The sequence below is a fragment of the Salvelinus sp. IW2-2015 genome, linkage group LG28 (assembly GCF_002910315.2).
Source record: "Salvelinus sp. IW2-2015 linkage group LG28, ASM291031v2, whole genome shotgun sequence".
In the NCBI taxonomy this organism is placed as follows: domain Eukaryota; kingdom Metazoa; phylum Chordata; class Actinopteri; order Salmoniformes; family Salmonidae; genus Salvelinus; species Salvelinus sp. IW2-2015.
In genome coordinates this window covers 2679664-2705860 of record NC_036868.1, presented here as the reverse complement: position 1 = coordinate 2705860, position 26197 = coordinate 2679664, and the positions used below count along the sequence as shown (strand labels likewise).

At 43.1% G+C, this 26197-nt stretch overlaps 1 protein-coding gene across 1 annotated transcript in view; it reads right to left on the bottom strand.

The window, feature by feature from the left end:
* Positions 1-25365, bottom strand: part of LOC111954384 (beta/gamma crystallin domain-containing protein 1) — a 52082-nt gene extending 26717 nt beyond the window's left edge. Inside the window, exons 1-11 of the mRNA XM_070435735.1 lie at positions 25121-25365; positions 21520-21595; positions 19411-20903; positions 16957-19036; positions 14823-16412; positions 13996-14166; positions 13465-13503; positions 12353-12471; positions 7199-7358; positions 3834-3973; positions 587-713 (exon numbers count right to left, since the gene is read on the bottom strand). Of these exons, the coding sequence (XP_070291836.1) occupies positions 587-713; positions 3834-3973; positions 7199-7358; positions 12353-12471; positions 13465-13503; positions 13996-14166; positions 14823-16412; positions 16957-19036; positions 19411-20903; positions 21520-21570 (5970 nt within the window). The 5' untranslated portion in view covers positions 21571-21595; positions 25121-25365. The remainder of the gene's footprint in view (positions 1-586; positions 714-3833; positions 3974-7198; positions 7359-12352; positions 12472-13464; positions 13504-13995; positions 14167-14822; positions 16413-16956; positions 19037-19410; positions 20904-21519; positions 21596-25120) is intronic.
* Positions 25366-26197: the final 832 nt, after the last annotated feature.

Genomic DNA, 26197 nt, shown 5'->3' with positions numbered 1-26197 from the left:
TAGACAAATTTCCACAATTCAATAAAAGCAAAAATGTGGCTAAACGAGAAGATTATTCCAAAAATAAAGATAAACATTTATAGTTTAGTTCATCCTTTGCGTGTACTGTTCTTCTGCCTTGGAAATGATTTGCTAAACATTGGCACCTGTTTTTTCAAAAGTTAATTAAACATTGAAAACAGAAAAAAAGGTAAAACAAAGGTTAGGAGAAAGAATAAAACATAAAGCTAAATTGTAAATGAACACAAGCCTTGTTTGTTGTTCATCGTCCTTCCTTCCATTTATTTTATGGACATGTAGTTTAATCCATGTATTTAATGTGCAGTACATATGTAGGATATTAATTTGAGCCAGTTTGCTACAGCAGGAAATGTATCATGCAGTAAAAGGATATGTGGATTATCATGGCCATTTGTTGTAGGGGTTGATACCTTTTTTCGTTAAAGAAAATCAAATTACAAACTTTAGAAGCCTTTTGAAACCTTGAATACACTACAAGTTTGCATTTCCTCCTGCATTCTCGGCAACAAAAGAGTGATCAAATTAAGATCCTACATCTGTTATTGCGAGATACTGTAGCACCAACCATTTTGAGGGGTCTGAGGGATCCGATGAAGGGTGTGTTGAACCCCCAGGCCTCGGGACAGGGGTACTCCCCTTTCTCCAACACCGCCAGGAGGCCCTGGAACCCTGGGTCACTGAACACCAACCACCTGTGTTGGGGAGGAACAGGAATCCCTAAACATTATGTACACACCAATGGATCAGTCATCTGTTCTTCTAAGCAGGGTACCTCCCATTCCAATTCAGTCAATTCAGCAGCGGGCTAATCCAGACTTGAGATCAGAGTGTTTACATCAATAGATGATTTACATGAATGTACAAATTGTCTTAACTTTAAATCAGTCCGCAGTTGAACTGAGATTAGATTCAAATAATGGGCCATTTTGAAATCATGGATTCAATTTCCATTCATCGCCTGAATTGATTAAACTGAAATGTTAAGTTATTGATGTTCATATTATGCCTGTGTATCACACATAAAACATCAGTGATAGATTTACAGTCAAACTCTATTCTCCATCCAATGCTGTGCCAGCTTCTTTTACCCCCAGTACTGTACAATGCTAGATTACCTTGAGTGAGGCTAAGGAAAGAAAGACTGTATAGTACTCAGACATTCCGTGTGTGAATCAGAAAAATAACCGCAGGGAGAGTTGCTAAGGAAACACAGGCCAAAGTATTCAGGGAATAACATTGGTGTTGAGTTGATTACTAGCCTGGTTCAACTAGACTGAACGCTGTGCTCACCATTCAGTCTGGTGCCATGATGTACTGTATCATTGGTCTGGTGTAACCAGGCTAGATGATCACTTCTTTGACAGCCACAAGTATTCAACTCTAATTTTAACTGCCTCCATTAAGAATTTCCGGGATGGTTGGGCACAGAAAAGAAATGATTCCTGAAAGGGGACTTTTCGATCACACGTGCCTAAGTAAACCGTCTTTAGTAGCAGTTTGGCAACGAAGAGGGAAATGGTCTATTGTGGTGTACTTCAGCTAGGAGTCCGGGCACACAATGTTCTGAAACGTGCCTCTCATGTGGGAAAAATAACCTTTGAAATCTTTGCCAGATTCTTTCTTTCCTTTTTTCTCTCTCTACCTCTGTCTTTCTCTCTCCGCTTTTACCAGTTTCTTCCCTCACCCCCCCTCTTTCTCTATCTCTGTATGTCCCCCACCTTTACCAGTCTCCTACCCCACCTCTCTCTCTCCCTCCCTCCCTCCCTCCCCACTTTTACCTTTCTCTCTATAACATGCAGGAGCAGGTTGCATATGGGACATTCTGGGGAGGGGGGGCAGTAATCATTATCTGTCAGTGCTCTCTCGCTCTCCTCAGCCTGCAAATCAATTCCATTGAAACATTATTTATCCCTGAGGAGCAATCACTTTGAGCATGTGAATCTGCAACAACATCATGACAGCATACCACATGCAAGCCACATTAAAACGAACGCCTCATTCAAAAACATCAACATGCCCATCATTATTTAATCCAGTATTTCCCAATCCTGGACCGAAAGGGGTGCACTTTTTGTTTTTTGCTGAGGCACTAACACACATGATTCAACTAATCAACTTACCATTACACCTTTGATTAGAATCATGTGTGTTAGTGCTGGGGCAAAAACAAAAATGTGCACTCCCTTCGGTCCAGGATTAGAATCATGTGTGTTAGTGCTATGGGCAAAACAAAATGTGCACTCCCTTCGGTCCAGGATTAGAATCATGTGTGTTAGTGCTGGGGCAAAAACAAAAATGTGCACTCCCCTCTACGGTCCAGGATTGGAATCATGTGTGTTAGTGCTGGAGCAAAAACAAAAATGTGCACTCCCTTCAGTCCAGGATTAGAATCATGTGTGTTAGTGCTGGGGCAAAAACTAAATGTGTACTCCCCCTGGGGTTCCCAGGACCAGGTGTGGGAACAACGGATTGAATAATTTCCTGACTCTTCTTCAATCCAAATTCTTTGAAATACTTTTTTTTTTWWATTAAAAGCTTATCTGATCTGGCACTCTGAGCAGGCTTAGTTTTAAAAGTAAACAAATTATATTTGAACTCAGGGTCGGGTTCATTAGGGCACACCCCAGAAAGGAAAACAAAAATCAGCATTTCTTATTGTCCCTCTCTGGTTCAATCAGTTTTATTCCCATTGGAACCTAATGAACATGACCCAGGTTTGGCTCAGTAGCAGCCAGAAGCCATGAAATAATCAACGTAGAGAATTAGGATTGCCTGGTCGCTCAAGGCTCCGAAATGTCATTATCTCCAACTGAAACAGTAATTGAATTCTCTACAATAGCAAGAGTTGTATTGCACTGCAGTATGTAATGCTGATCTCCCGCTGCCTACCCAGATAGCAATCTCATTAGAAGTACCATGAGGAGAAGGCCTTGTTGCTGAGGAGGTTGACAACAAGAGCCAAGCAGCATACTAAACAAACTAAAGAGGTACCATAGGCCTCTAGAGGCACCGAGGCACCGTTCAGGAGGACTACACACACTGACAACCCACAGTGGATCAAAAAGGTACCATAGACATTTAGGACAGGGGTGGGCTAACGTTTTGTCTTGAGAGCCACATCAGGATTTTGAAAATCAACAGGGCTGTAGATTTATTTTTACCAATTTGTTTGTCAAAATCAATTTGGGGGCTGGGGAAAGGGCAGTTGTTTGAAAATATAAAGGTCCATTATAATTTCTACATACTTTTAAATCTAGTTTCAGACGTTCAAGCGTGTTCTGGATTGTTTTTCCCCCCCMMAAAAAATAAAAAATAAAATAAAATGTATGCCGGATGTTTCAGTAACTACATATCTGCATGCAAGAGTAATAAGGCGGCATACCAAATGACACCCTATTCCCTATTTAGTGCACTGCTTCAGACCAAAAACTGTCCGGCTCGTGGGCCGTAGTTTGACCACCCCTGATTTATGAGGAGCAAAGATGCACTTACACAGAGTGGACTGATCCACTGAACCACTACACCATAGACATTTAGATGTAGCATTTTAGGAAGAGTATAGATGCACTTACACCCAAGAGCAGGGTTTCCAAAACTCGGTCCTGAGGCCCCCACATTTTGGTTTTTGCCCTAGCAATACACAGTTGATTCAAATAATCAAAGCTTGATGATGATTTGGTTATTTGTGTAGTGCTAGGGCAAAAAACACAACGGTCACCCAGGACAGGCCACAGGTACGAGTTTGGAATACCCTGCCCTAGAGTGGATTGAAGAGGTACCATGTAAATACAACAACCATTAGATACACTTACACTCCAGAGTTGACTTTGATGGAAGCTGTGTTCTGTGGGATACCGAAGGAGCTGATCTCTACTGTGTCGTCATGGTACGGTGCTAGCCTGCCGTGGCCCTCTGGCTCAGTGAACAAGTCAATATGGGGAACGCTGTAGTCCTACAGAGGGGAACACAAACCCAGGAACAGTCACCATACTGTGGAGGGAGAATTGTGATTGATTGCATTGTGGTAACACTTTATTTAAAACTGACAGATATAATGCTTTATATAAGCATTTATACCACAGCATTGTTGAATACTCGTTTCTAATKACCTTTAAAGGGGATTCTAGAGTGTGCATTATGTTTCTCTTTATACCATGGGTGGGTCTAATCCTGGATACTGATTGGTTAAAACCGCATTCCAGAAGTTGTCTATTCCTCAAATTACCATCAGCAAAAGCTAAGACGTTGAAATGCCYGTTTGTCTGTTCCAATCTCACTGCGCAATCCACTGTCTCATCAGCCCAGCCAGGCAATTTATAAACTTGATCTCCGCTATAAAAAGCATCTAGACATTATCTCCCATTTCTTTTAGACTAGCATTTGATTTTCAACAGCGCTGATTTGTATAAACCTTGCTGCCTGTCTCTCTGACATTTGCAACATTATTTCAATATTGAAATTTGGTTTCCACCTGTCCCATAGTAATGAACGTGTTGGGAGTCGGGATGAGACAGACAGGCAGGCAGCTTTTCTCAGCCAGTCAAAATCATGAATCAACTATATTTTTATGGATATATACAAAGTAATGTCAATAGAAAACAGGTCAAATTAAACACAGCTAGTTTGCTGTCTTTTCAGCTGCAGTTTGAAGTGATTGTGTTAGCTGTGTTTACATTTTAGCAGACACACTTATCGCAACTTACAAGTAGTGAGTGCATACATTTTCATTCCTACTGTTCTCCCTTTGGACTCGAACCCGCACCGCTGGCGTTGCAAGTGCCATGCTCTACCAACTGAGCCACAAGGCTAGCTCACTTGAAGAAYAGTGTCCTGACGAGAGACCACATTTGCTATGCCAGGCAAAATTGTGCATCATTATCTCATTGTTATGGATGTATCCAAATAAATGTCACTAGAAAACAGCTTAAACAAATGCAGCTATTTTTCTGTTATTCTGGCTGCACTGTTTGACGTGACAGTAAGTTAGCCGTAGTTGGCTAGCTTGCAAGCAAGGGATAAGAAAATTGCAAGACTTAATGACTGGGTCAAGTCTCTGATCAGCCGATTTTGGTAGCAACCTTAGATTTGTGTCGGCACTATAAATCTTGGAAGAATGAAATAGTATGAATACATTAATCAATCATTATTTGAATATGTTGGTAACCTGTTGTATAAACGTGATAATGCCCTCTAAGCCGGTGTTTGGAGGATATATTGGCATGGTTTGCCGGCCGTCGACTTAATAACAGCGGTGTGCCAATATATCCTCCAAACACCGGCTTTACCAGCATTATCGGCAATAACCAACAGCTATGAGGTTCATTCTAACATGTTATATGTTTGAGTTGCTTTTGAAATAAAAATTTGAATTGAAAACATCATTGGCATTGTTGAATTCGATTTTCATAATAGCAAGCTAGGAGGACTAACGTTTTGGTTAGCTAAGCTAAGTCTATTTGTTTGGTTACCAAAGCAACTAAATGTAGCTATCTAGCAAAGTTAAACTTGCTAGCTACTTCAATGGATGTTTAACACATTTCTATAAGCAAATGAACACATTTCTAGCTGCAAATGGGTTATATTATAACCGTGGGATAAGCAGAATAATCAAGTCAGGCCTTTATGCGTTCTGTGGAAAATAATGCAACTCAGTCGACGGTCAGTGGCAGTCTGCTGTGCGTTGTAGCACACCTTTCATATCGTGCATTATTTTTAACAGAACGCATAGCCACTCGTCAGGGTTGCCAGGTCTAGCTACATTTCTAACAATGATCTCGGAAAACCCGTCCACAAGGCCTGAAAACTAGCCCAAAATAAAAAAAATTGTGCAGCAAGAGAGGAGTTGCCACATTTATCCAATAAACCTTTTACCCATAACGTTATCAAGTGAATTTTAACGATGTAGGCTACGAAGCAAAATATGGTTTCCATCAAAATATGACTTATTGCCAGTTTAAGAATATGTCGCAAGAGAAAATATAAATGGCCCGTATCAAACTATCCCAATCATTTTCCATCAATGGATGTCGATTTAACTTGTTTTGACTGCTATGATTAACTGCTATGTGTTTATAACAGTAAATCAACTTTGCCATGGTTTGCTGAGCTAGATGTAGGTAGCCTATATATTGCCCCTGATAGGCCAACAGCTAATTTCAGGGAAAAGTCCACAATGAAGCTGACATTAAATCTGGAGAATGATACATTTGTGATAGAGCTGTGACCATGATCACAATTGATGACTTCAAATTTAATTAACTGACATGGCCATTAATAATTGAATAATAACACAAGGCTACAACAACAGAGTTAAAGGCTATTTATGACATCAGTTTGCCAGCTCCAGGTAGGCTGCAACGACCCCAGCGATATCGTCAGTTCAACATATTTATTGTATCAGATGGTTGGCTACAGCAGCCTAGAATGGCATAGAAATGAATAGCCTACTTGATGGCCAACAGATGCACCCTATCATTCTCCACACGTTTTCCCATAACAGAAGCACACCAGGGAGTTCCATAACTTCCATTTCATATTTACACTCCCACTGCGCTCCAGACCCTAGAACTGAGCATGAGTAAAACCCTTTGCTTATCCATAAGAAAAGTCGACATTTGAATGCAGTTTACTTTAAAACATCTCTGAGCGAATGTATCTAAAGAGCTCTAGTGTGCGCCTAAAGCCGTTTGACAATGCTTTGTCGCCGTTATGTTAGTTCTAGCACGTTAATATGTGTTATGGAAAGAGAGTGTCTCCATAATGACCAATCTAAATAGTCTACCTACAACTGGTAAAAAGTTGTCATGACGTGCGTGCTGCTCTGTCTCCGTGGCCCAGCTGCAGCACTCTCTCAACCAGTGCTCTCAACGCACACACATCCCTCCGGCCTTCAGTAAAAGCTCACTGCAGTTAAATATACTGTACATTTTTTGAGAGAAATGCCACAGTGCAATTAGAAGTAGCCCAAAAACCTGCCACCCGCGACCAATACATTTTTACCAGCGACAACGTTTTCAATGTAACCCAACTTGTTAGAAATCAGCAAACATGGCAACCCTGCCCCTCRTTGATTATCCCTTATGTAGTATTAGCCTTTATTATGTCTTATTATAAGGCTCATGATATGTTACGGTGTGTCTCTCTATGTAGCAACATTTATAGCAGAGTGGACACTCACCCATACAGCCAGTCGGATGGAGCCGATGACCATTGGTATGTCGACATGGGGGTGTGAACCTGGTGGCCCTGCATCTGCCCAGACATTGGTCAGCTCAATAGGCCCCTCCTCTAGGGCAATGGAACGCCCCTCGAACCCAGGCCTCTCATAAAGCACCCAGCTGCAAAGACAGATAGGAGCAGGTAAACAAACACATAAAATATGAATCATAGAAATAGACTAATTAGAACAATATGATTATCTCTTTCTCTTAATTGATGTATTACTTGACATGTATTTGATTACTGTTGTATTGATTATGATCTGTATTAAACATATTCGTGTGAGTGGGGAAACGCTGACAGAGGCATTCCCCTGGCTAGGGGAAACCGGAGTTAACCAGCTATTCCTTGTCTAAAATCCATGTTTGGTAATCAAGTCTATAATTGCATCTGTAATTAAATGTAATTGCTGATGATGTTTATACCTCTTAAGCAGACCTTTGATAAGTGCTGATATGATACTTACTTGTAATCTGTAATGCTAGTTGCCAAGACCACTGTGCCTTATTTGTAGGTTCCTACAAGATTTAGTGACATTGTCGACAGAACAGTTGTTCCTGATAGTGGCTATGTAGACCTCCTTTATTCTAACTGCAGAAATGCATACAAGGCACTCCCTCGTCCTCCCTTTGGCAAATCTGACCATGACTCAATTCTCTAGCTTCCTGTTTACAAACGAAAGCTCAAATGGGAAGTACCAGTGATATGCTCATTACGGAAGTGGTCGGATGAAGCAGACGCAAGGCTACAAGACTGTTTTGCTAGTACAGACTGGGATATGTTCCAGGATTCATCCGATAACATTGAGGATACCACAACAGTCAAGGCCTTCATCAATAAGTACATAGACAATGTCATCCCCACAGTGACTATAAGAATGAATCCTAACCAGTGCTTAATTTGTACATTTGGAGGTGCCGGAACAAAAAGTGAGCCAGAGAGGGGGGTTACCCGGGGTGATATGATGTACCAAAAAGCATGAAAAAAAAACTCCTTTATAACAAAGCATTGCATGCATTATCTTGCTTTTGTGTACTGGCATAGATCAGTAGAGGCACTTGCAGAAGTTGCACACAATGAGGAATTTTTTTTGTAGCCTAAGTGGCCCTTATAAACGCATTTCATGCAATTCTATTTCATTTTAGAATACCTCACAAATGATCAAAAGAATAGGCTACTTTGACACTGACAAACTGAGAAACTGAGATGAATAAAAACGACCTTGATTTCAATCCATCACTGGCCTAGGCCTAGGTGTGTGTAACTGGATGGAGGAAAGGGGGAAGGAGGAAATTCTAGTCCTAAAAAAGCTTTCTAGTTTCACTGACTCACCCAATGATGCTCAGCTCACTCACCGGTGACGGCCAATACGCTCGTGCCAAAAGCTTATCTCTCTCTTATTTTACTTTTACTTGGTAAAACAATGCTGTTCGCTCAACAGCCCCCCCTTGGGTTGTGCCGTGGCGGAGATCTTTGTGGGCTATACTCGGCCTTGTCTCAGGATGGTAAGTTGGTGGTTGAAGGTATCCCTCCAGTGGTATGGGGGCTGTGCTTTGGCAAAGTGGGTGGGGTTATATCCTGCCTGTTTGGCCCTGGACCGCGGATATCATCGGAAGGTGCCACAGTGTCTCCTGACCCCTCCTGTCTCAGCCTCCAGTATTTATGCTGCAGTAGTTTATGTGTCGAGGGGCTAGGGTCAGTCTGTTATATATGGAGTACTTCTCCTTCTTATCCGGTGTCCTGTGTGAATTTAAGTATGCTCTCTCTAATTCTCTCTTTCTTTCTCTCTCTCGGAGGACCTGAGCCCTAGGACCATGCCTCAGGACTACCTGGCATGATGGCTCCTTGCTCCCCAGTCCACCTGGCCGTGCTGCTGCTCCAGTTTCAACTGTTCTGCCTGCGGCTATGAACCCTGACCTGTTCACCGGACGTGCTACCTGTCCCAGACCTGCTGTTTTCAACTCTCTAGAGACAGCAGGAGCGGTAGAGATACTCTTAATGACAGCTATGAAAGCCAACTGACATTTACTCCTGAGGTGCTGACTTGTTGCACCCTCGACAACTACTGTGATTATTATTATTTGACCATGCTGGTCATTTATGAACATTTGAACATCTTGCCATGTTCTGTTTATTAATCTCCACCCGGCACAGCCAGAAGAGGACTGACCTGGTTCCTCTCTAGGTTTCTTCCTAGGTTTTGGCCTTTCTAGGGAGTTTTTCCTAGCCACCGTGTTTCTACACCTGCATTGCTTGCTGTTTGGGGTTTTAGGCTGGGTTTCTGTACAGCACTTTGATATATCAGCTGATGTAAGAAGGGCTATATAAATAMATTTGATTTGATAGACTGTTCACTCTGCTACCGTCCAGCAAATGGTACCGGAGCATCGGCTTCCCCCAAGCCACTGCTAAATAGTAAACTAATGCGCTGATCCTACACACACTCACTAGACTATATATATACACTCACTAGACTATATATACACACCATATCATTCACACACACTACATTGGCACTCCCACACTTTGGCACTGCTACTCTGTTCTTTTCTAAATGTTACTCTTATTATTATTATCTATCCTGATATCTAGGTCACTTTACCCTGCCTTCATGTATATCWTTTTTTTWATTTCTTTAACCTTTATTTAACTAGGCAAGTCAGTTAAGAACAAATTCTTATTTACAAAGATGACCCCGAACGACGCTGGGTCAATTGTGTACCACCATATGGGACTCCCAATCACAACCGGATGTGATGCAGCCTGGATTCAAACCAGGTACTGCAGTGACTCTCTTGCACTGAGATACAGTGTCTTAGATCAATGCGCCACTCGGGAGCCCACTTACACTGCCTTGGGAAAGTATTCAGACCCCTTGACTTTTTCCACATTTTGTTACGTTACAGCCTTATTCTAAAATAGATTAAATAAATAAATCCTCAGCAATCTACACACAATACCGCATAATGASAAAGCGGAAACAGGTTTTCAGAAATGTTTGYAAATTTATTCAAACTAAAAACCAGAAATACCTTATATACATATGTTTTCAGACCCTTTGCTGTGAGACTCGAAATTGAGCTCAGGTGTGTCCTGTTTCCATTGATCAACTTTAATTGTTTCTACAACTTGACTGGAGTCAACCTGTGGTAAATTAATTTGATTGGACATGATTTGCAAAGGCACACACCTGTCTATATAAGGTCCCACAGTTGACAGTGCATGTCAGAGCAAAAACCAAGCCATCAGATCAAAGGAATTGTCTGTATAGCTCTGAGACAGGATTGTGGTGAGGCACAGATCTGGGGAAGGGTACCAAAACAGTTCTGCAGCATTGAAGGTCCCCAAGAACACAGTGGCCTCCATCATTCTTAATTCCATCATTTCTGCAGCACTCCACCAATCAGGCCTTTACGGTAGAGTGGCCAGACGGAAGCCACTCCTCAGTAAAAGGCACATGACAGCACGCTTGGAGTTTGCCAAAAGGTTCTCTGGTCTGATGAAACCAAGATTGAACACTTTAGCCTGAATGCCAAGAGTCACGTCTGGAGGAAACCTGACACCATCCATACGGTGAAGCATGGTGGTGACAGCATCATGCTGTGAGGAGTTTTTTCAGAGGCAGGGACTGTAAGACTAGTCGAGATCGAGGCAAAGGTGAACAGCGTAAAGTACAGAGAGATCCTTGATGAAAACCTGCTCCAGAGCGCTCAGGACCTCAGACTGGGGTGAAGGTTGACCTTCCAACAGGACAACAACCCTAAGCACACAGCCAAGATAAGGCAGGAGTGGCTTCAGGACAAGTCTCTGAATGTCCTTGAGGTGCCCAGCCAGAGCCCAGACTTGAACGAGATCGAACATGTCTGGCGAGACCTGAAAATAGCTGTGCAGCGACCCTCCCCGTCCAACCTGACAGAGCTTGAGAGGATCTGCAGAGAAGAATTTTAGAAACTCCCCAAAAACAGGTGTGCCAAGCTTGTAGCGTCATACCCAAGGCTGTAATCGCTGTCAAAGGTGTTTAAACAAAGTACTGAGTAAAGTGTCTGAATACTTATGTAAATGTGATATTTCAGTTCTTTATTTTAAATAAATTAGCAAATATATATAAAAAACAGTTTTTGCTTTGTCATTATGGGGTATTGTGTGTAGATAGATGAGAAAAACAACAACAATTTAATCAATTTTAGAATAAGGCTGTAACCTAACAAAATGTGGGAAAAATCAAGGGGTCTGAATACTTTCCGAAGGCGCTGTACCTCATACCTCTACACATTGATCTGGTACTGTTACTCCCTGTATATAACTCCATTCGTGTGTATTTTATTTTATTCCTCGTGTAAGTTATTTTATTTTGTATATATATTTTTTAAACTCTGCATTGTTGTGAATGGTTCGTAAGCAAGCATTTCACTGTAAAGTCTACACCAGTTGTATTTTCTTGCATGTAATAAATACAATTTATTTGATTTAGGCCATTAGACTTTTTCTGTGTTCTTGCTGGATGTCTTTCTGTTGCAACTTGAATTAATCCAGATGCATTTTTTTTATTGACTATCAGAGACCGCTCATCTTTATTTCACCTGGAAATTCTCTTTTACACTTCACGTTTAACTCTTTCTGTAGCCTGAAATCCTGAACCTGCTTGGCTAACATTCCACTCCTTGTACTCCGTGTTTTGCATGACAAGGAGTGGAAAGGAGTGGACAGACAGGTACCCAGGCTACTTGACTTTGGACTAGTTTATTGTTTGTGCACGTCCCACTATCATGTAGGACAATAACTTTGGGTGGTTGATTCAATAAAATGAAGTAATATGAATGATAAACAGCCAATATAATTGTTATCACGCATTGGTATTTCCTGACATGAGTCATAGGATGGGATGGTATTTGAAACCATCGAATTACTCAGCTTGGCATGCCAGATATTCTCTGCCAAGAAAGTACTACGCTACATATTATGTAAATATGCTTTCTACAGACGCCAGACAGAGCATACAAAACGGTGTGTTTTTTCTGTTAACTGGATATTCCTATTCCAGACCTTGCTTGAACTTTGAAAACAGAACATTTACTCTGTAGGAAATAAGAGCCAGTTTGGCTGTGTGACTCACCATCCTCTCACCACCTTCACAAAAATTCTGGGAGACAGTTGGAGCTGGGTGGCATCCACCATGTCTCTGAAGACTTCATAAGCCTGGCCGCTAAGCTGGTCATGCTCAAACAACACCATCTAAATCATAGGAACAGGGAAGCCATTTTGTCATTTCAAAACATCAAGAGAAAAAGATGTCATGAGCAGCTCTGACGAAGGCAGAGCTTAATAAACTAAAGTGATACTGGCAAGGTGCACTGTGGGTTTTRTTTTCTTGAAGACAGCATAAAGAGAGAAGGAAATGCTCAAACATCACCATGGAAACACCATGTGTCATTTCAAAATATCAACAGAAAGAAGCAAACTTCCATTTATCCGACTACCAAAACGAACTCTTTTAATCAAGACATCAAGAAAAGGAAGTACATTAACTCTCCCTCTCTGAATCTGACTTCGATATTCCATCACATTGTATGACTCATCGGGTGACTCATCATATGACTAAGTTGGTAGAGCTACCATGAGAGTTTGTTAGGATGTTTCATTCCATTCACTTCTAATTCTCATCTTCAAGTATTATATAACATCCCAAAAGGCACCCTATTCCCTTTATAGTGACTACTTTTGACCATAGAGCTCTTGTCAAAAGCAGTGCACTGTATATGGAACAAAGTGTCATTTGGGATGCCACCTTATTACTCTTACATGCAAACCTACAGTTACTGAAACAGCATAAAGAAAATAAAGTACATGTTTAACTGCCTGCCTTCCATCCCCACCCCCTGAGATTCCACAATGCAATGCTTTACCACAGAGTTTAAATGGCTCTTGGCAGTACAGAATAGCTTGTTCTTAAACATATCCAGCTGTAGATCTGTATAGCTCCTTTCTCAAACAACCCCATTTTCCCTTGATGCGAAACCATATGAAACAGATGTCTTCAATAACACAATGGGAGAGTCCCAAATGGCACCCTATTCTGTATAGTCCTATGGGCCCTGGTCAAAAGTAGTGCACTACATAGGGCATAGGGTGCCATTTGGGACAGGGACACACATAATAGCTTCTCCTTCCATTCGGTTTCAATGCTAATTCTTTCAATTAGAAATATCTGTTTGAAGCTGTGCCTACCTTTCCTGGTCGCCTATGGAATCCATTCACAGCCTCTCTCTGTAACACCAAAATCACATGAATACTGCAATTATCATGACATTCTAGATGGTTATCTTCAATGTCATAAAATCCAGGTTCTAGATCTGCTTATCAGTGTTTAAGTTAATGCTGTGTACTGTGTACTGTCCACTCTTAGAAAAAAGGGTTCCAAAAGGGTTCTTCAGCTGTCCCCATAGTAGAACCGTTTTTGTTTCCAGTACAAAGGGTTCTACATGGAACCCAAAAGTATTCTTTAAAGGGTTCTCCTATGGGGACAGCCAAGAACCCTTTAAGGTTCTAGATAGCTTTCTTTTCTGAGACTGTGTACTGCGTACTGTGTACTTGTTTGTGGGTCAGGCCTTTCTGACTCATGTTTTGACTTTGGTTTGTTTTATTGACTATTGTGAGACATGTTTAAGTCAATTAATATAACTGTTTTATACATAATACTTAATGAATATTACACACGTGTAACCCCCCCACCCATCACCTTCTGCCACACACACTTACATGGTCAGTATGAGTCCCTAGTGGGCCAGCCAGAGGGGCCATGGCCTCGAGTAGGGAGGATGGAGGAACCAGAGGAAGACTCGGAGGTCTTCCATCCAGCATTAGGAGTYCAGGCCTGATATTCAAGTCTCCTCTACCACCTCCTTCAAGTGGCTTCATCCCTCCAATAACCTGATATAACCAAACAATAACCATTAAATACCCATCAGATAAGGATCAGTGTGTGAGGCAGTTAGACATGCTTCCCTCCCCGTAAAAACCTACGAAAATACAAAAAGAATTACTGAAATAGGATAACATGTTTAAACACGGAACAGAGTGTCTGCGTTCTATGATAATGTTCTTCTCATCAACAGGAAAGCCAAACCCGGACGACGTTGGGCCAATTGTGTGCCGCCCTATGGGACTCCCAAGCACAGCCGGATGTGATGCAGCCTGGATTCAAACCAGAGACTGCAGTGATGCCTCTTGCACTGAGATGCAGAGCCTTAGACTGCTGTGCCACTCGGGATTACACTGCTTGCATTTCACACCATTCAATCAAGATTGATCACACACTCTATAGCTTTCAAACATCTCAATGGCAGTGTTCCCCAAAACACCTGCCAGTGCCCGCACATCTGAATGGTCAACTAATCGTTAAGCATTGGATTAGAGTATCAGGTGTGTTGGTACTGGAATAGAACAAATACGTAACATGACTTGGGATTCTCAAAGAGAGGTTTGAGAAACACTGCCATTGAGATGTTCAAAAGTGCTAGATTCAACATACAGGCATTGGCCAAACAAGCGCTACTCAATAGAATTGAGGGTTGTCGAAAACCTACCTCTGAGTTGAGCGGTTCCTGCCCTGTGCTCAGCTCTAGTTTCCCAGCAGGCTCTCGGAGAGGAAGGTACTTCTCTAAATACTCCGGCAGCTTGATGTCGTTAAAGGACGGGAACGGAGAAGCTGAGTCACTGACCACAGCAGTCTGGGCAGTGGGCCTGTTCCCCAGGTTACGACTTTGGATGGTAGCCTCCCCAGAGGAAGTGGGGGAAGTCTGGGGGACTGGTGGTGGAGGGCTGGGCTGTTTGGCCAATGCCTGTCTGAGCTCCCCAGAGAAAGTGGGGGTAGTCTGGGATGGCTTAGTGACTGGTGAAGGGCTGGGCTGGAGGTGAGGGGCCTCGGTGGGAGACACCTCCCCACCCGGAGTGGTGTCCATCTGGGGTCCATCTCCGGGCCTCTTGCCCCTGGTGGAGGAGCTGTTCAGGCTACTAAGGATACAGCTCCCCTCCAAGCGTGACATAYGAGGTTTCACCACCTTCGCCTCCTCTTTCTTCTCCTCCCCCCCGCCCTCTTCCTTCATCTTCTCCTCGCCCTCCTCCATGGTGGTCTTCTCCCTCTCCAAGAGGAGCCTGGAACGGGTGTCGAGGCTCTTGAGTAGGATGCTGCCCCTGTCCCGGTCCGTGATGCTGGCCCTGGCCGGCTTCAGCTCCCCTTTGACCCGGTTCCTCTGGAGCTTAGGCAGAAGACTCTGTGTCGTCTCCACAGAAAACTCCCTCTTCTTCCTCAGGCCGAACTGGAACTCCTCTGGGTCAAAGGTCTTCTCGAAGCGGTCCTCCCGGATGGCGGGCATTGCGAACGGTGGCTTGGGAGGATGGTGGTGGTGGTTCTGCCGCGGTGGCAACGAGAAAGGCACGCCAAGGCGTTTTATGTTCTCGATGAAGTCATCGTCGTCCAGTTCTCCGGACGTGTCCAAGAGGTTGCTCTCGCTGACCGATGAGCTGAGCTTGGGTTCAGCGGGGCGGAGGAGCTTCGGCTTGGGGAAGCGATGGTCCACGTCTAGCCAGCTGGAGGGGGTGTCGCGTTGGAGGGGCAAGCCACTGCCACCGCCCCCCAGTAAGGGGAGCTTATTCAGAGATGGATGTTGGGGAGAGACTGGGCTCTGTTTTTTAGTGGTTTCAGTAGAAGAGAGTATCTTCGGAGCTTTGCCTGGACTGGGGAAAAWTTTTGATTTCTCATTGGTTGTCTCGGGTTGTGTTACCGGGCGGAAAACGACATTCACAACCGGTGTAGAATTTGTTACCACAATTCCTTGCTTGTCATCAGCTGTCCTTTCTTGCACAGTAGTAGTATAACTACTAGTAGATGACTTTTGTTCAAGTGCATTCCATTTTCCCTCTGCTAGCTTTCCATTGGGCAACATCACTGTCTTTTCTCTGTCCTCACTCTGTGATTGGCTTGGTAGAGTGTTCCACTCCTTCACATCCTCTGGCTTCTTTACCTCTGGGGCTATGGTCTTTACAGTGGAGTTCTCCTTTCCAACATCCAGCCCTGGCCCCTCACTGCTCTTCGGCTTTGGCCCAGGTAGTTCTTTCTCCCCCTGACCCTTTGTCTTTCCTGGGGCTTTGGTCTCCGAAGGATTCTGAGTAGAACTCTACCCTGTAGGTTTTGAGGCCTTGCTTTCTGTTTTTACAGCAGTGTTTCTCCTTCCCAACATCCAGCCTGGCCCCTCACTGCTCTTCGGCTTTGGCCCAGGTGTTCTTTCTCCCCCTGACCCTTTGTATTTTCTGGGCTTTGGTCTCCGAAAGGATTCTGAGTAGAATCTACCACTGTAGGTTTTGAGGCCTTGCTTTCTGCTTTTACAGCAGTGGAGTTCTCCTTCCCAACATCCAGTCTTGGCCCCTCACTGCTCTTCGGCTTTGGCCCAGGTAGTTCTTTCTCCCTGACCCTTTGTATTTTCTGGGCTTGGTGTCCGAAGGCTTCTGAGTAGAATCTACCCCTGTAGCGTTTGAGGCCTTGCTTTCTGCTTTTACAGCAGAGAGTTCTCCTTCCCAACATCAGCCTTGACCCCTCACTGCTCTTCGGCTTTGCCCAGTAGTTCTTTCTCCCCCTGACCCTTTGTCTTTTCTTGGGGCTTGGTCTCCGAAGATTCTGAGGTAAATCTACCGCTGTAGGTTTGAGGCTTGCTTCTGTTTTACAGCTGTGGAGTTCTCCTTCCCAACATCCAGCCTTGGCCCCTCACTGCTCTTCGGCTTTGGCCCAGGTAGTTCTTTCTCCCCCTGACCCTTTGTATTTTCTGGGGCTTTGGTCTCCGAAGGATTCTGAGTAGAATCTACCGCTGTAGGATTTGAGGCCTTGCTTTCTGTTTTTACAGAGGTGTCCTTCTCTACTACTGGCACTGTAGTGCTAGGCATTGAGGGGGTGGGTTCTGGGGTAGGCCTCACTCTGTGTGTCGGTGTGTCGTGGATAGGTTTATCTGTCTTCACCTCAGATGACATTACAGACTGGGTTTGCTTTGAGACCTTGGTTTGCTGCTTTTCTAATACAGGGTCCTGATGATAAGATTTTGTTTTCTGCTCAGGCACACGTGTAGACGACCCTTCCTTAGGAGGCTCGATTGCACATTTATCACTGTCTTTTCCCATCGCTGTCTCATCAATCTGAGTGACAACACTGGCAGTTTTATCTGACTGAGAAGGCTGTATAGGAGTCAGTGAGGCTGGAGGTTTAATAGGAGCTACAGAGGGTGGGACAGCTTTAGTAGCAGCTATCTCAGGGGTGTCTTGTCTACTGCCTGAAGGCAAATCCTTCTCTGACTTTGTATCTGTATTTTTATCAGGCTGTTTTACCATTTCCACCGCTTTCTTTTCAGGCTGCATTGGTCTGTTGTCGACTTCAGCGTGTGGGACAGGTGAGCCTTGCTCCACACGAGAGGGGTCTTGAACAAGAGTCTGTTTTTTTTTAGGCAAATGTGAAGACAGTGATGTTTCGTTGTTGTCCTTGGAAACATTTTGATTTGTCTTAATGGTAGAGGTCGTCTCAGAGCTTCCCCCCTCTGCCTTCTCTCCCTTGGAACTCTGTGAGGGTAGAATGTCTACACTTTTATTATTGGGCCCCTTTCTTCCACTGATAGGATCAGAGGTAGCCATTTTATTGTCTTTGTTGACGTTTGGAGGTGTGGGTGATTGCGTCTTTTCCTTTAACAGTTTGTTAGAATTWTCTTTTTCATCTGACAATGACTCAATCTGCTTGTCTGAGGGTGCTGGCTTTTTAATGACTACTTTCTGTATGTTTTCTCTAACAGACTCTTTTTTAACATCTGATTTTACGTCTACAGATTGACTATATTGTGGCGATGTAACTGTATTATCGTCCTGCTCAAACGCAGTGGCCATTTTCTTTGTGGTGCCTGCCTCTTCCTGTTTGCTGTTGACCACTTCCTGCTCAGTGTTTGTCACTTCCTGTTTGATGTCACAGCTCAGGTGATTGGCTGACTCCCCTCCTTTGCTTTTCCGTCTCTTTGACCTGGAGTTTTGTCTGCTGTTGGCTTTGGATTGTGGGCTGACCTCATTGATTGAGTCCACCTGAGGTGTCAGCTGGCTTGAGTCTGAGCTACTCCCCCCTTTAACTGAAGTATTTAGGTCAATATTGGTAGGTCTCTTTGGTAGCTCCACTGTTTCAGTAGCCTCTTTGTYCTTTGTTTTGGAGTCTGTCTGATCTGCTTTAGGAACTGGCATGACCGCTACTGGGGTGGTATCTGGCTCCGCTGGTTTCAATGTTATCTCTGCCTTCGGAGTGACACGAGTAGGAGTCTTTTCCCCGCTGGCCAGTTTTCCCTGAATGTCCTGTTTTGTTATCTTTGACACAGCAGAAGCAGGGAAATCTGTAGAATTTTCAGGTATTCCTGCAATAATAGAGGACTTTTGGGGTACCATTGTTTTATCATCCATCTTCTGAGCCTCTGCAAAGTTCCTCGCCCGCTCCCGTATCGTTTTTAATTTATCCCGAACAGGGGGGGCCGAGCTGGACCTGGCATCGCCACGTTCCACCGATTTCTCCCGCTGATCTGGCAACCCGAGCTCTCTGTTTACATTTGTTATGAGCTGCTCTGTGACTTTCCTGGTGGGAGAAACATCTGCACTCCTGGGGTAAGTCTTACTGGGACTGGCAACCCCCATCGCTCTCCCCTCGAAAAGGCTGATCCTATCTGCGATCCGCCCAATAGGCTGAGGAGTCTTGGATTCCTCGTCCACTTTCTTTAAATCAGGTGGTCTGTGACTAATGAAAACAAAGAAGCATATTTTCTGTCTCAATATGAACAAAAACCCTGATATTCAATTGATCTAGCTGTCAATACACTACATTTGTTCTATATCACACACAAAATCTATCTCAATGGATTTAGTGTTTTGAAAATACTTTATAAGCTAAGTGGAGATAGTGGTTGAAATGCCAACAAATGTAGGACATATTTTGATGCACTACAAAGATAGTTTTCCCTTTACAGGTAGAATATCATTATTTAACTTCTTTTGCTATAAACAGAAATATTTTTAAGTATTTAAATAACATATCTGATTCCTAAACTGCATAGTCAGGAAGTAGGTTATCCAACAATACAGTAATCTAGTAGTCAGGTAAACACAACTCACCTCTTGGCCACCTTCGGTTCCACCTTGCCCTTTCCCTTAGCTGTATCATGACCCTCCGTGACCTTTTCTGTAGCCATTCCTCCTTTCTCAAAGCTCACGGCTATGTGTTCTTCATCTCCCTCTGGACTCAGTGGCTTCTCTGAGTTCACCATCACTTTCTTCGCAAAGAACTTCACCTCGCTGTGCGACACCTTCATGCTCCGGCGTTTGGACTCGGCGCTCTCCGTGCGCCTCTCCACCCGGCACGGGCTAGTGTTGTCGACCACGTCTACGTCCATGTCCCCTTCCCCGTCCACCACGGCCACCAGGGTGGCGTGTACTGGTGCGTCTAGGTCCCCCTGGGCTTCCTCCCTCTCCTTCCCTCTGCGTATTTTTTGGGGAACTGAAGCATGTTTGTCTTTAGAAGAGGAGGGGGTGGAGTCTCCAGGTTTAGGTGTGTTATATTCTGATGATGTAGGTGAGTTCTCGGCTCCAGGCTGGRGTTTGGTGGGCGTATTCTCCTGAGAACTGGCTCCTCCTCCGTCTCCRGAGGAGTTCTTCCTGGACCGCCTCCTGCCTGAGTTCTTACGGCCCATCGTGTCTGTGTCTCTGTCTGACTCCTCTTCACCAGAGAGCTCAGGGATGGTATGTGAGCTCGTCTGTGTCTCTTTGGGGGACTTCAGTGACACTCCCACCAGGGCACTGTAACTGCTATGACCTTTGATCCCTATAGCAGCTTTGAGACAAATCCTTTTGCGCTCCTCGGTCCTCTCCTTTGTATTTGTGTTCTCTGATGACAAGTCAACACTCTTGGATGATTTTGCTCTGGAAACCCCCTGAATTCTTTTCTTCACCCTGGTGGTGATGATGGAGGGGGGCACTTCCTGCTTTGTGTGGGTGCCCGTTCCGTTCTGGCTCAGGCTCAGGCTCGTCTCCTCCAGGTACACATGCAGCCTCTTGCCTGCCTGGACTTGGGCTCGGGGCAGGGCCTGGGTGTGTTCCTGTCGATCAGAGTCCTCCCAGGCCACTCCCTCTTCAAGGGCAGATGAAAGCACACGTGTCAGATGGCTGGCATTCCTCTTCGGGGCAGGATTCCCGCTCGCTCCACTGCTCCTTCCCCCCTCCTCCTCCGTTTCCTCTCCCTGCGAGGCAATCCACCACTCCTCCTCCCTAGGACCTCCTCCTTCTCCCCACTCGCTGTGGCTGCTGGCTGCAGAGAGGGGGCTGTCCCTGTGGGTAGACGATCTGGCGTCCGCCGCGTTCCACTCCTCAAAAACCCTGGAGAGATGCCGCTGGGCAGGCTGGAAATTCAATCCCTCCTTCTGCTGCTCCTTTTCTCCCCTCACAGGCTCCTCCTGGGCCCCCTCTCCTTCTGGCCTGGGGCTCTGGTCTTCCGTCGGGGACTGAGAGGCATCGTCACTTGGACTCCTGGGGCTCCCTCTTTCTTTCCAGGGGGAGAACCAGCTCCCGATCCGGCCCAAGACACCAGTACTGTGCTCTTCTGGGGTCTGAGACTGTAGTCGTAGAGGCAGACAGAGAACTAATTAGACATGTCTTTACAGTACCAGTACATACTCACTGACTGCCAGTGCCAATACACATGCATACGCTGCACATGCATAAGCATAAGTGGTAACCATTTACTTAAAATCTGCAGGTATAATGCATTATATCTTGTTGTAAGCATGTATGAGCCTTTACAATGCCTTGCTATGAGGCTATGTTTTGTCCCTCTCTACTGTATGTAGGAGATTTTCAAGTGACTCAAATAGGCTGTTATTTTAGTCAGGATGATTATAATAGGATAACAAGACAGTAAAGAGGCTCATTTGTGCCTATAGTCTTACAATGGATTAGAACGTCATTATAATGCATTATACCTACGGGCTTTAAGCAAAGTGTTACTGCTTACAGTGTAGGTACCTACGGGCTTTAAGTAAGTGTTACTGTATACAGTGTAAGTTACGTGTGTACGGCACAGTGAATATTGCAGATAGGCGAAAGGAARGAAGGGTCAGAGAGTCCAAGGGTTATTTGCTTTGTGAATGTCAGATTTTGTGCAGCTCTCAACGTAATGAAAGCATGCAACAGCAGTACTAATAATACCTTTGTTACAGGAGCTCAACTCACCCAAGAGCCAAGTACCATATCATTCAGAGTCTTTATGCCGCTTGTGAACATGTTTTAGGCTTTAAAACATTTAAACCTATAGACCATAAGACAAAAATATAATATATAATCATCCTAAAATACATACTATTTAGCTCTGTTGCAAATTAACATGCACCTATGCAAATAATTCATATTTTAGAGCATTTCCCCCCCMAAATAAAATTGGGTAACGTGATGTAATTCTAACGGGAACCACTTTATGTCACCAATTTTTTAACACCCTTGCTGCCACTACTCTTCCTCGACTACAATATTTATCTGTCTCATCTAAAAAAATGTACACTACCGTTCAAAAGTTTTAGAAAACCTACTCATTCAAGGTTTTTCTTTATTTTTMCTATTTTCTACATTGTAGAATAATAGTGAAAACATCAAAACTATGAAAAACACATATGGAATMATGTAGTAACCAAAAAAGTGTTAAACAAATCAAAATATATTTTATATTTGAGATTCTTCAAAGTAGCCACCCTTTGCCTCGATGACAGCTTTGCACACTCTTGGCATTCTCTCAACCAGCTTCATGAGGTAGTCACCTGGAATGCATTTCAGTTAACAGGTGTGCCTTGTTAAAAGTTCATTTGTGGAATTTCTTTCCTTATTAATAAGTTTGAGACAATCAGTTCTGTTGTGACAAGGTTGGGGTGGTATATAGAATATAGCCCTATCTGGTAAAAGACGAAGTCCATATTATGGAAAGAACAGCTCAAAGAAAGAGAAACGACAGTCCAATATTACTTTAAGACAWGAAGGTCAGTCAATTCTCAACATTTCAAGAACTTTAAAAGTTTCTTAAAGTGCAGTCGCAAAAACCATCAAGTTTTATGATGAAACTGGCTCTCATGAGGACCGCCACAGGAAAGGAAGACCCAGAGTTACCTTTGCTGCAGAGTTCATTAGAGTTACCAGCCTCGGGAATTGCAGCCCAAATAAATGCTTCATAGTTCAAGTAACAGACACATCCCAATATCAACTGTTCAGAGGAGACTGCGTGAAACAGGCCTTCATGGTCGATTTGCTGCAAAGAAACCACTACTAAAGGACACCAATAAGAAGAAGAGACTTGCTTGGGCCAAGAAACAGGAGCAATGGACATTAGACCGGTGGAAATCTGTCCTTTGATCTGTCCTTTGTCCAAATTTGACATTTTTGGCTCCAACCGCCGTGTCTTTGTGAGACGCATAGTAGGTGAATGGATCATCTACACATGTGTGGTTCCCTCCGTGAAGCATGGAGGAGGAGGTTTGATGGTGTGGGGGTGCTTTGCTGGTTACACTGTCAGCGATTTATTTAGAATTCAAGGCACACTTAACCAGCATGGCTWCCACAGCATTCTGCAGCGATACACCATCCCATCTGGTTTGCGCTTAGTGGGACTATCATTTGTTTTTCAACAGGACAATGACCCAACACACCTCCAGGCTGTGTAAGGGCTATTTGGACAAGAAGGACAGTGATGGAGTTCTGCATCAAATGACCTGGCCTCCACAATCACCCAACCTCAACCCAATTGAGATGGTTTGGGATGAGTTGGACCGCAGAGTGAAGGAAAAGCAGCCAACAAGTGCTCAGCATATGTGGAAACTCCTTCAAGACAGTTGGAAACGCATTCCACGTGAAGCTCTTTGAGAGAATGCCAAAAATGTGCAAAGCTGTCATCAAGGCAAAGGGTGGCTATTTGAAGAATTTGTTTAACACTGTTTTGGTTACTACATAATTCCATATGTGTTATTTCATAGTTTTGATGTCTTCACTATTATTCTACAATGTAGAAAATAGTAAAAATAAAAACCCTTGAATGAGAAGGTGTTATAAAACTTTTGACCGGTAGTGTAAGTCACTAACAAAACGATTCTGAGTTAAGTTGATCTAATATTTCATAATTTCTAAAAAGTTATATATATATATATATATATATATATATATACATATATCGTATTACATCTATAAATGTTTTATGTATGTACCATTAAGCTTACTGCAAGTTCTACGCCGACGCAAGATTCGGAGTGATGCAATTACATTTTTAGTTACAAAAGGGACGGCTTCTTATAATACGCTCTGGCATTCAACATACTTTTTTACTACCTGAACATTTTCACGCTCATTCCTTCTGCAGCCGTGGGGGCAGTGTGGCTTGGTTCCTTGATTTGATCTATGGGCTATATATAGGCTCTTCATCAAAGTAGCCTATTTTGCATTGATAACTAAATATAATCTCAGCCATTGTTCAAACAACAAGAATCCACCCCAAAAGGTGTTTTGTTTCAAAGTAATAACTAGTGAATACAGGATATTGTGAAATGGTAGAAATTGCTCTAGCCAACTAGCTAGCCATGTGCTTTTTTACTCTGTGACCAAAACACAATGATGTTTTAGCTGATATGGGAATGAATACACAAGCAGCATATAAAACTGCGATAATGTTTTAARTTCAATCATCGGCAAGTATAAGAATATTTGCTAGGGCATATTTTTGAAATTATAAATCAGATTTTTTCTTGTGTATATGTGGGAAGCTAAAAAGGCTAGCTAGCTTGCTAAGTCTTTAGTCAAGCTAAAGATAGCTGCTACTAGCAAGGGAAGGCATTTCTTCCTTGTTTTCACAAAATGAAAAGACAAAAAAAAACGATGCTATCACCCCCTTGTGAATGGGCTGGCGAGGATACCATGTTACCAAAAGGTGTCCGCTAATCCAACAATCCCACTCCACCTACGTGCATGCACAGAGTTAGATCAACGGAGTAAAGCTTGTAGTAACCTGTAGCGGAGCCTAAATATAAATAATCCACTTGTTTAGAAAGAAAAATAGGAATCCGTTTTGATTAAAGCAGTAACATTTAAGTTGAGGGTTTTGGGGGCAACTGGTCCCCCCTCCAATGGGGCAACTGGCCCCACGGCAATCTAATGCAAGTCTATTCTACCTAAATTAGTATTTTACAAATAATGTCCAAATCATCTACAAGTAACTTAATTGAGTTACACAGTCATTTTTAGACACTTTAGAATGATTTGGACATGATTTGGAGCGATAAAGAAAAGAGAAGCCTTACATCAAAACCTCATCATAGTGAGGATATTAATAGTGAGATGTGCAATGCCATTTTGTTTCAATATTTGATATATGTTATTCAAAAAATATACCTAGACTTAAGCTTTTAATTATTCAAAAGTATCGAAATAAAATGTATTAAATAGATTTTAACACAGTAATCTTCAGGGGGGGGGGGGGGGGTACCCTTGTACTTGGGAAAACTGTCCTTTTCTAAAAACGAAATGTCATTAAATAACCAAAAAAGTGTAAACTGTAGCCACTTACTCCTATTCATAGTTTGCTTGCCTAAGGATGACAATCATCCCCATACCAAAGTTTTACCAAACGTTGTTTTTTTGTCAGCAATTGAACATTGTTCTTAGGGGGGGGCTTGTTACCCCACGTTCCCCTATATATGAAAATTTATTTTTCAATCTAAATATAAGTACATGATAGATATAAGACCTCCAACATTTTCAACTGCTTCCATACCCCAGTAACAGAGAAGTCTAAAGAACAACTTACCTTAAATTAGAGGAAAACTCCAATATTTGAAACCCAAAATGAACAGCTGTCAAGTACAGAATAAGTCAGTCTCACAATATAGTCAGTATGATAATAGTCTTTCTCTCGTTTTCTTTGTAAAAGTATTTTCCATGTCTGACCAACAGAAAAAGCAAGCAGAACAAGAGGAAGACTGTTTGAAAGTGGAATCGAAGGTATGTGTGCAGGCTGAGTTGAAGTTTGATAATTATTTCTGTGCGGAACCGCGCGCATACGCAGCCTGGTGGTAAAATATCCGGCAAAGTTTCCCTCGGGAGATGACGCATTCGATTTGTAGGCTTGCCTGTTTCTTTTTTGAATCGTCTGGTTTCAGTGTGCCACTGTTGGCGGGCTGCTCAAGTCAGTCTTTCCATAAGCAGTTGAGAACTGTAGTTAACCCTTCAAATAACTGTCTGCCTCAGGATAACAAGTAGTTGTTGTTTGTATGTTTGTTTTGTCTATTTGTCAATAGAATGACCATAACCAAAAAGCCTATTTCTTTCCACTTAGTGAAGTTATTTATGCACCTAAATGTCAGCTATTAGGCCTAAAGTGCGATTGTCATTGTCATTATGCAACTTTGCAATATGTGTGTTTTTATCATTGAAATAGCCTAATCATAGGCTAGACATTACCTACCTGTAATTAGAAAATAAAATATGATATAATAACATATAATAGAATATTGGCCTAAATAAACATTTACAGAGCAGACAATTGATATATCACCAATAAATATAACCCAAGTCACACAGATGCATTCCCGAGGCTGTTTATCAAATATTCACATAAAATACAGTGCCCTTTATAAAAGCCTTGGCGCGCCCATAGGTAAACTCATCCTGAAACAGTCGACCAAAATGTTAGTGTGGCATTCCTTTCTTTTTCGCCTCATTTAACACGCCCAGTTCATATGTTAGACAAATCCCAAAGTTCAGCCAAGCCTGCCATACACTAATTATAGTCAAAGAAATACATTAGAGAGAGACGGAGTACTTACCATGATAACGCCTTCGTTATTGAATCCGTTCCAAATCTCCCAGGAATCGGTCAAATGGA